Source organism: Brienomyrus brachyistius, chromosome 13, assembly GCF_023856365.1.
Source record: "Brienomyrus brachyistius isolate T26 chromosome 13, BBRACH_0.4, whole genome shotgun sequence".
NCBI classification, from domain to species: domain Eukaryota; kingdom Metazoa; phylum Chordata; class Actinopteri; order Osteoglossiformes; family Mormyridae; genus Brienomyrus; species Brienomyrus brachyistius.
Window position 1 is genome coordinate 12707814 of NC_064545.1, and position 10777 is coordinate 12718590.

General features: G+C 46.2%; 1 protein-coding gene across 1 annotated transcript; it reads right to left on the minus strand.

Moving 5' to 3' along the window:
• Nucleotides 1-1986: 1986 nt before the first annotated feature.
• uba2 (ubiquitin-like modifier activating enzyme 2) lies at nucleotides 1987-9260 on the minus strand. Its single transcript, XM_048973193.1, has 17 exons — nucleotides 9018-9260; nucleotides 8105-8188; nucleotides 7792-7862; nucleotides 7602-7666; nucleotides 7330-7430; nucleotides 6523-6644; nucleotides 5811-5878; nucleotides 5599-5720; nucleotides 5419-5518; nucleotides 4839-4990; nucleotides 4449-4542; nucleotides 4249-4361; nucleotides 3993-4148; nucleotides 3393-3489; nucleotides 3168-3273; nucleotides 2952-3091; nucleotides 1987-2817 (listed from the first exon to the last, which is right to left on the minus strand). The coding sequence occupies exons 1-17, from the start codon at nucleotides 9156-9158 to the stop codon at nucleotides 2621-2623; spliced, it is 1929 nt and encodes a 642-aa protein (XP_048829150.1). The 5' UTR covers nucleotides 9159-9260; the 3' UTR covers nucleotides 1987-2620.
• Between the last annotated feature and the right edge of the window lie 1517 nt (nucleotides 9261-10777).

The following is a 10777-nucleotide window of genomic DNA, read 5'->3' on the forward strand; positions in this document are numbered from 1 at the left end:
GAAATGGATCACTTATTATTTAGTGGAGAAAGATAGCATGTTAATTCCTTACTAAGTTTGTTTAAAGGGTGGCCTTGAATTCCTCTTGAAATGTAGTTTTTCACTTGTTACCATGTCACTTGTTAAAATCTTATTAACACGTTCTCCTGGCCTAGACATTGGCCAACATGTTCCCCCCACATAAATACTATTTGGAATAAAAAGGGATATTCATCATTAAAAGAAATCAATATTTTTAAGTACGGTTTGAAAAAGATAAAACCATTATTTTCATAGGTAAAGATATTATATCGATTATGATTAAACAATATACCATTGTAGTTAAAAATGTTGAAAATTTTCAACTGAATAAAGAACATTCCTCTGAAAAGAAAATAATCTTTCATTTACATTGTGTATATTGTATATATGCCAATGTTTGTGTGCGTGTGTTAGTGTATGTTCTGTTTATGTGTTTATTCATTTGTTTAGTAAAAAACAGCTGAAGTGTAAGGGCTACAATTTGTAGTTTATAGTTTTCGTTTTTTGAATGTATTTTTATCTATAGTATATATTTGTCCATAAAAATAGATTGGGAGTCTGTATTCTTTTCAGAATACAGTGGTTCCCCTGGTTAACATGTGTGACAATCGAAAAATGAAAGAAGAAAAAAATAGTCTAGTGACATATTTCATGCATTTTATAGCCCTTCACCTTTCGTTCTATTTTCGATATGGTTTCTTCCTAACCTGTAACCATCGATCTTTACACAGTCAACAACTAGCCAGTTCGTCGCAAGCTGGTTGACGGTTTGACGGCCGCGATGATGTCAGACGCATGCGTGGGCGCGCATAGAACGTCTTCTGTGACGTCCAGTATGGCGGGTAGCTGTTTCTCTTTAAATTAATAATAGTCAATGGTGTCGTAAGATGGTAGATGAGGTACTGGAGGGTGTTCTGTGAAGCAGAACATGTTTCTTAGTTGGGTTCATATAAAAAAATAATTGCAAGCACGCCGTTCTCAGCGTCTGCAGTTAATCATGATTGTCCGATAAGAGTTTAGGAAATGAGCACTTTTATCTTAAATTAACCCAGCTAAGAAATCCCACTTCGTGCAACACCCCAGGCTAATAAAGAATGCCTAAACTAAATTTAAAAATGTTTTTATTGTATTAACTTATGAGTATACGTATGTGCAGTGATTGACTACTGTTATGTTGTCCTGAATAAATCTCAATTTTACAATTGTTTGACGTTTGTGTTCATCCCGTTTTTCAATATGTGGTGTTACACGAGACAAAAATGACTTGTGTGTACACGTGGTGTCACGGTGTACTTTCAAGGTATTCTTATGATTAACTGAATTAAGCCAAGATATATATATATATATATATATATATATATATATATATATATATATATATATATATATATATAAACAAGAATCAAGATTATACTAGAGCCGTTTTTTCCATCCAGGTTTTAACATTTAAGTATAATTATTGAAACACATACAAGACCGAAGTAATTTTTTCTCCACATTTACTGTGCCCCTACAATGAGTGAAAGAATAAAGATGCAATATCTTGTGCATTTTAAATAGATGTAATATACCTAGATCTATGTCTCGTTTTTTAACAAATTCTGTTCGTGTTTATATGAACCGATTTAAATCCAGAACCTATGGAAACACTAAACCCCTCACTAGAAATCTCTAGTTGGGGAGCCATCAGCATGGGTTGTACCCAGAACGGCTGTGGGTTTAGCGCGAAGGAGCCTGATGTTAAGGATCATCACCTAACCCAGACAAGAATAGCTATTCTTCACCAGCTTGGCATCTTCATATACATCTACAGACGGGTTCACAATGACATTGCCAACACACAAAATGGAAGGTGCCACCTATGAGGTAACGGTGCATAAGATGAAACGTGTTCCCTTTGGAGGGGCATCCATAAAGCAGCCCTGCTCATTTTTTTAACAAAATGAATACGCTTTGGGTAATACATCAGTTATGTCCGTTGAGCCTCGGAGCTTTTATTCAGTCGTATTTGGTCCAAATAACGTACAGTATGGATGTGCCTAAACAGATCTATAAAAGTATAAATAATACCAACTACATATGCTCACAATTTGCTCAAACCGTATCCAAATACACACTTATCAGTCATCAATCAAAAAAGGAGGGAAAAAAAAGTCTGTAAAATGTCACTTTCACAACTGGACAAGCAAATTGAGAACCTGTTCACATTGAGAGATGTGGAGGACGTGTCTGGTTTAAGAAACATTTCAGACACTGGATCCAAATAGCCATTTAAAAATACCAATCAAAAGAACTTGTAGGTAAGTTTCTAATAAAAATACAGGCCGAGTTGCAGTCAAGTCTGTGTTCTTTCTGTGTACTTCTGGCGAAAACACAAAGTTGAGTGTAAGTAGGCCTCCAAATTCAGAAATCTTTCCTTCTGATATGGGGCCATCTGTGGTCCATTTCCCTGACACTACTGAAAACCCAACAAACACAAGCCTGAAGCTTTTAACAGTTTTTTTTTTTGTACACATATATTTACAGACATTCGGCAGGAGGAGTATGAAAACAGAGCAATGGATGAGCCCCGCCCAGCAGGGGGAGGGGCCAGACTTCACTAGTCCAGCGCGATAATGTCGTCGTCAGCGGAGGTGGTGGGCTCCTCCAGGCGCTTCCTCTTCGATCTGCCCTCCCCAGTCTCCGCGTCTTGTAGCTTCCTCTTGTGTCCTCCAGGCTCTGCAGCAACATCCGTGGCACTAGAAGATGGCTCTTCATCCGAATCCACGATGAGTACGTCGTCCTGCTCGGCAGGGGCTGGTCGGGACAGAGGTTCACAGAGACCGTCTCACCTCTAAATGCCGGCTTGTCAACAGAAATATTAGACCCACCGGACAAATGAGCCCTGGAAGAGGGTAAAAGGACAGCGAAGTTGGGTGACTGTCACTCACCCTTAGAAGAAGTAGAAGGCAGGGCTGAGTCCTGGTTGCCATTAGCAATGTTCTTGGTCTCCTCAGGGGCACTGGGTGCAGGGGCCTTTTCAGGAGCATCACCCACCACCTCAAATTCCACATCCTTCTCCAGGTCCTCACTAAAGACACACGCCGGACAGGGTTGAATCCCATGCACCCATGAAGAGACACATGGGCACAAATGCGCACACCCACCAGTGTAGTATGTTAACCAGGAGTGTGTAGTCCTGCAGGAAGTCATCCACTTGCAGCTGGCTCCCATTCCGGATGCCAAACTCGGATAGGCACCTGCTGTTATTTCCTGCAGGTTCAAGACGTTTTCTGTGATATACGTTCTAAAGTAGATCGGGCCGAACTAAGGACACAGCACCCTCTACTGGACAATCGTCATAATATTATTTAAAGAGAATGAAGCCTGACCCTCAGTTTCCCCCTCCTCGGAGGAGATAAGGATGGTGCCCTTTCCGTCTTCGATCTGAACATCGGGCGCCACCATGCCAAACTTCTCTTTCAATATCTGCGGCATACAACAGTGCAAACCGGTAAACCATAATGTTTATCACCTTCCAAATTGGTATATTTTCTGGGCCAAGTGCCTTTAAAATATTTATGCTGTTAAAATACCATTTTAACTCAAAATATAACTTCGCAGATAAATGTGAAATTACATTTACAAAGTTTGGACATGAGGGTTGGACATTAAAACACAGCTCACCTAACAAGTAAATATTAACCAAATCACACAGCTCCTCTTCTGAGGGGACAAATGCAGGTTGACATGTTTTGGATGGGATAAGGCAACTGTCACCCAGCTTTGTGTGTGTGTATGTGTGTGTGGTTGACGAAAGAGAACCACAGAAAGTGGACTGTAGTGTTTAGTGAAAGTGTTACTGCCCTACCCACTAAATCTCTACACCTGAACACCTCTCCTCTGTCCACATACTGCACCAATGCTCTGAAATGTTAGTGGTGAGCATGGCAGATGAAAGGTGGCAGAAGTGGCTGAAGTGAGCCCCACACCTTATCCTGCAGGCTGAGCACCAAGGTCTTGCTCACGTTGAGCCGCACTGTGACCTCCGGCTTGCTAGCACAGACGTAGCAGTTGGCGTTGGGCGGGTCCAGGGCACAAGGAACCAGCAGCTTCTTCCTGGGATTGGGCTGCTTGTTCAGGAACACCTGGGGCACAGCAGGTGGCGCAGTGGTTAGGGAGCCGCAAAGTATGTAATCTGAGGTTATGGTGTTTGGGGGGGGGGGGGGGGGGGGGGGGTGTCCACACCGTACGACACTGCTCCAGCTCGCCAGATAGGATCTTCAGTGCCTCCAGCACGATGAGGCCAGCAATGACGGCGTTGGTGGTGGCAATAGCTGGGATAATGTTCCCTGCCATGGCTGGAGAGAGAAGGTGAGAATTAGGCACAGGAGAAGCTAGCCACCCCCCCCCCCCAACCCCACTTAAGGGTCCCAACCCCCACTCACACTTAACGTCAAAGCGGCTCTTCATATTCATGCTGAAGACGTGCATACGCAAATTGGCCGCCGCAGTCACAAAATCCATTGCTGGGGGGTCATCCTGTCAATCGTGAGCAAGACATGTCAGACACTGACTTGGACACTAAAGCAACTGCAACAATAGCCCATAGTAATAACGGGGACAGAAACACTTGCATAGAGTTTACATACTTATGAATATGATAATACACTAAACCTATAACACACTCTAACCTTTAACAATCCCTGCAGTCATGAAATCGGGGGTAAGTGCAGTAAACGTTCCTTCAGCTCCCCTCGGAGGATAAGGATACTCAGCCCATCGTAGCCCTCCTCTCCCACCTCGTCCCAGACCCTGACAGCTTTCCCAGGCCTCACCTTGTCCCACACCAGCTGGGCCCCCTCGCCCTTTTCAGCCAGCTGGGCACGCAGGGTCTCCACGCTGCTGGAGAAGAGCTGGGAGTAGCCCCTGACACTCAGGACCTGCTGGTCCCGCAGGCCAGGCCCTGACGCCTCCTCCTGGGAGCATGCTGCATCAGGGAGGGAAGGGGGGGCACATCACTTGCGTCACACACGCAGGTCCTCAGAGCGGAGGTGGGCCCCTGTCATCAGGACGGAGCCCCACCACCGCAGGTGACACAGGAAAGACACCAGCACTTTTCAAACACAGTTCCGCACCACAACATCACACAAAGCATGGAGAGCAGAACCCAAACAGGACGGGCAGTAAGCCGGACAAAGCGTGCAGTGGGAAGGACATCCTGAAGAGGGCGCCACAACGCAGTCACAATGACAGATGGCACAGACTAATGGGAGGGAATAATGAAGGAAGCTTACAGTCCATAGCTTCATAAATGTCACACGCTTTAAAAAAAGCGCAGCAGTGTCCCACTACTGTCAGCTTCACAGCACAAGTCGGGGTCTGAGGGAAGAGCGGATGAGGTAGAGGCCTGCTCACCCATCTGCTGCACGTCGGCCCAGTCCAGCGGCTGCGGGGCCTTCCGCTTCTTCCACAGCTTGTCCATCGTCAGCAGATACATGATGTCATCTTTGAAGAGCTGCAAATGCAGAGAGCCACAGAGACGGCCGTTTGGATGGCATCCTTGGCAGCGAGAGAGCGAGGGCAACGGGCACCCACCTTGTTAAAGATCTTCATGGGGTCGTATCCGGTGGAGCGGGCCCACTCCTTGGTGGACACGCGCTTGATGTCTCCATCCTGGTTGGATGCTTCTGCTCTTGCTGCACTCTGTGCAGGGTCCCCTGGGGATGGGACAGGGATGTCAGAGCATGGATCCCCCTGCCCGTACGACACGGCGTGTTAGCACTCGGCCGGGCGGAACATGCACTCACAGGAGGCCTCAGGGTCAGCAGTGTCCGGAGAAACCTCTTGGTCAGCGTCCTCCTCTCCAAAGAGCTGACTGCAGAAGGCAGGAAAGCAACAGCTCACAGGTCACTTCCTCCGTACAGAAACGCCACGTGGGTGTACAGACGCCGGCTCATACTCTCTCCTGGGACCACGCTAGTCATTACAGTAACTTCTCGTTTTGCGCACGTTGAAAATAGACCATTTAAAAATAAACGCCGTATATCCTCAAGTAGATACCTCCAACCTCAAAACACCTACTAAGAGTCTGTCCCAGGCAGCCGGGATAAACTCTGGATGGAGTGTAAGGTCATATCAGGACACACAAAGCAATTCACTACGGGCAATTCAAAGACACCAATTAGTCAGAGTGAGTGACTTCAGACGGCGGGATTGAACCTACATGACCGGTTCAGAATATGAAAACATGACACACACAGACACACACTCACACGGAGAAGCAACAGAGGCCCTAAACACAACCGCTTAATACGATAATATGATATTTTAAATCACTCATGCTGGTAAAATGCAGCTCTCAGGTAACAGAGAAACCTCTATGCTTGATCGCAGGCATTATGGAGGATGTGCACGCTGACCATACAGGACGCACACTCTCTGACTGACTGCCTTTCCGGGAAATCGTAGGGATGCCCTACACACCGGACAGCTGCACCCCAATAGCATCCAAACTCTTACTTATAGAGGTACTTGGCCCACACGATGCAGTGGATGGGCTCGGAGGGGGTGTTGCGAATGGTGCATCCTGGGAAGGTTTTCTGGGTGGGCTTCGGCTGGCACTCGTAGCATTCGGTAAGACCCTGTGAGGGACATGAGCACAGTTTGAATCCTGAGGCCAGTAGACTGACACACACTTTTTTTATTGATCCCCGTAGGGAAATTGTCTTTTTACGCCTCCCACAACTTGCTCTTTTTTCATAGAGGAAGTTGTCTGCGAAGGGCTGCCACCTGTAGCGGCGCCCAGGGAGCTGGGGGTTAAGGGCCTTGCTCAAGGACCCACAGGCTGAGGCTGGGTTTGAACCTACGACCTTCTGATTACAAGGACACAGGCTTAGCCCACTGAGCCACACGCTGCCCCAACTGATGTCACCATTGGGCCCCTGAGCAGGGCCCTTAACCCCCAGCTCCAGGGGCGCTGTGTGCTGGCTCACTCTACGCTGTGACCCCAAGCTTACCCTCACTGGTATATGTGTCCGTGTCTCTCATGGAGCACAAGACTGAGTCGGTGAAAAGAGAATTTCCCATGCGGTTTAAGAAAGCTTTTGTATTCTATTGAATTCTAGAGAAACTGCTGTGTTCTGAATCTGCAGACAGGGCCCCATACATCTTACAACTGCTCATCTATTACAAGATCATGGCACAAGGACAGGAGGCAGGTGACCCCTGGGGGAGAGATGCCAGCCCACTGCAGGGTGCAGGCAGTGTGACCCACTGTACTGGCAGACTGAGCTAAGCGTGCCGATTGGATTTGGAGTCAAGACTCACCTTCTTGATGACCGTCACCTGGCCCAGATACCCCGCCGTGCCGCTCTCTATCAGGGGGATGTCTGCCGCCAGGCACATCCGGTTCACGTGGTTACGGGCCGCTGCAAGACACAGGGGGTTGAGACGGGCAGGACAAGGTGGAAGTGATGAGAGTAAGCGAGCAGAACAGAGGGATGGATGAAGCAAGGGAGAACTTTAACGGCCAGGGAATGGAGCCGTAAACAACACAAAGGGGCAGTAAGAAGAGGGAAAGGACGAAGGACACCCCATACCTCGATTATCCAGGGCGTTCATGACCAGTGTGAAATTCCTGAAGAACTCTACATTGTAATCAGGGCTGTGGAGAAAAACACATAAAACACAGACCACACTGACGTCAGAAACAAAACTAGCATCCAACTGTATGCACACACACGCCTGCCATCTCCGCCCGCAGCAAACCTGGCAAGGTAGCAGACTTACTTCATGATGCTGTCATGGTAGGATGTGATGTTCGCATTAGGACAGAACTGTAGTACACTCTCCTTAGCAACCTACAACAGGTTAGCCGAAACAACACACACGTTACACACTGTGCAACAGTAGAGACAGCAATATCACACAACAGAGCAAAACATAAAACACGTCCATCAGAACAGGCACCAAACCACACACTTCACAAACATCAAAAACATCATCGACTGTTGTACAATAAAATGCAAACTAAACACAAAACAAAAATTAGGCTGTTTGCAGGAACAAAAAGGTAAAAGTGAAAACAAAACACTATTCTTGCCTGAGCTTTAGACTTCCCCACGTGTTTTTTCTGGAAGAGGAACTGTCTGTTCAGGTTGCTGACATCAATGGTGTCCAGGTCAATCTGTAGGCGGCCAGTTAGTTATCAACGATCACACATGCAACTGCACACCTAACAAACACACCCCCAAGATTGTGTTGTAAACCAGCGCTTCATTTAACGGGCATACTGGACACTTAGCCCGCTACATATACAGCAAAAATAAGTCCCAAGTTAAAATTCAAAATTCATAGCTTACGCACATTATTATAACTTGGTCTAAGATAAACTGGGAGTTTTAATTCGTGTAAAGTCTATGGTAAAATGTTGCACACGCCTCATTCTTTAATCCCTTCAGTAAATATTACAGATGCAAACTTATGCATCTGTAGGATACTAAAAGAGCATTTCAATGCCCCGAGTTACCATCTCCATGCAGACCGACGCCGCCGCAAATATGTGTAAAACGTCACTGGTTCTTGTGCTGCTTTTCCCTCCCATACTGAGAGACCGGCTGGCGGGTAAATGTTCGGGCAAGGGCAGCAGTGGTGCGGACGATCAGTGGACAAAAACACGCACGTCTGCTGACATCTGGTATGACAGCAATGCAATGATCAAAAACTAGCGACGTATGCGACATCGCATGAACGTGTTAGTGGTAGCCGTGCAGGGTACCGGAGGTTTGTAAGGGGGCTTCAGACAAAGCTCGGGCAATGCACGTAGCTGCAACAACGGGTTCGCTTTTAAATCACACTCACACATTCCCTCTCACAAAGCACCGCTTTTGCACCGCACAAAGTCACACAATCTGAAATCTGCCCGCCTGACTACCCGACACCGCTGGATAGGCCTTTCGGGTACAAAGGCAGGCGAAAAAAAGTGTGCACCCCGTTTTTTCCCCCGTCTTTCTTACCACTTCAATGTTTTTGAAGCCGGTGAGGACGAGATTTTTGAGCAGCTCGCATCCGATGCCCCCGGCGCCGACCACCAGCACTTTGCAGGACGACACCGAATCGGCAAGCTCTTTACGAAGGGACCCCACCAGCTGTACCATTGTGAGCGGCTACAATCAGACGCGGCACTGTATAAAAGCTCCACTACGGAAGCTTTACGCCACTATTAGCGCTACAGAGGCGATGACGGGAGTTCCGTCAGAGAAGATACAACAAAGAACATGGATACTTAGCGGGATAGTGGCGCTTTGGCGCCACCCGTCGGCGTGACGGACCACATACGCCAACACCCACCCCACTCATTTTCCATACCTGCTTGTCCTATGCAGGACTGCCACTATGAATTTACATATCGTATTGGATCCCCAACCCAAACCAATACAGTTATGTTCAGTAGCGATGTCACTGATTTTCTTGATCACCGAAACCAATGAAAGTCTTCCTCTTTCTCTCCCTATATGGGCAGCCCTGCCAGGTTACGGTTCATATATGGCTTCCTACAATGACATAAATATTTTAATTACCATGTCAGGGAGGACACTTCAGGCTAAAAAGGCTTCAAGCGAAAAAGCTTTCAAGTGGACACAGCAAAATGCGCAAAGCTTACCGATATGTTTGCCACCACAAGTTCTACTGCTGCAGCAGATGGTGCAGGGCCAGAGGAGGAGGCAGAATTAGCGATTCAGGGAGATACGTCGGAGGAGGAGGATGAGGAGAGAGACCTGGCCCAGGGAAAGATTGAGGAAGAGGTCAGATTGGCTACTGTCCAGCCCGGGAAAATTAAGTAGCCGAAATGTTAATGAAGAGGGACGTTTCATGTAGGGAGTGCAAAGGGCTGGAGTGTGTGTGTGTGTGAGAGAGCAAGTTGGGGGGGGGGGGGGTTACCTACATATAAGCTTGCACACAGCCAACAATGACAATGTTTTGGGATGTGTGTAATAAATAATAATAATAATAATAATAATAATAGTGAATTAAAACAGAAAACGTAAAATAAGAAAAAAGTTAGAATTATTAAAATGATAAAAAATGATTAGAGACACATCTTCACTAAATAGTATCTGGGCCAAAAGTGTGCAAATGCTCAACATAGGAAATTACTACAAGACTTTACTTTTCCCTGATATGGAGTTTACATGTGTTCTTTCTCTTTCATGGTGAGTTTACTAAATATCTCTTATTTTAATTCTAGAAGAGACAGTATCAGATGAATCTAGCATATCTGACCTCAGATCTGCTGTCTGGCTCCCCCAGAGCACCAAGGTCCATGCAGCCTTTTGTCCCAGCAAATATAAGTACAAAATAAGCTATTACCTCTTATATCTTAAACTATACCTTAACTGATCCCTGCTCTTTCTTTCCTTTGTCTGCCTCTCTGCATCTCTCTGTCTATCTTTCTCTCTCTCATTCTCTCTGTTTTTCATACTTTAAGGTGCCACTTTGATGAGGAGCTCTGGTCTTACTCTGGGCATAATTGTGTATATGAATAAACAGTGTATTTCATAAAACACCGAATAGACATCTCTAGCAGTGTTTCTTTGACATCCACTTTCACTTCAAGGTGGGAATTGTGACACTGTGACCATCTCTCCCAAGATGAATCCCTGAGTAGTGAAATTTTTTAACATGGTACTCTCTTCCTTGTAGGCTGCTGCGCTTTATTTTAATTTTTGAAATCACACAATGTGCACATATATCCTCTGGTATGTCATGTGCTTTC

Coding starts and splice junctions, on each gene's coding strand:
- uba2 (XM_048973193.1), bottom strand. CDS start 9,158: ATGGTACAGCTGGTGGGGTCCCTTCGTAAAGAGCTTGCCGATTCGGTG. Junction 5,519..5,598: donor CCATGAAGATCTTTAACAAG/GTGGGTGCCCGT, acceptor CTGCATTTGCAG/CTCTTCAAAGATGACATCAT. Junction 4,149..4,248: donor AGCTGGAGCAGTGTCGTACG/GTGTGGACACCC, acceptor GCTGTGCCCCAG/GTGTTCCTGAACAAGCAGCC.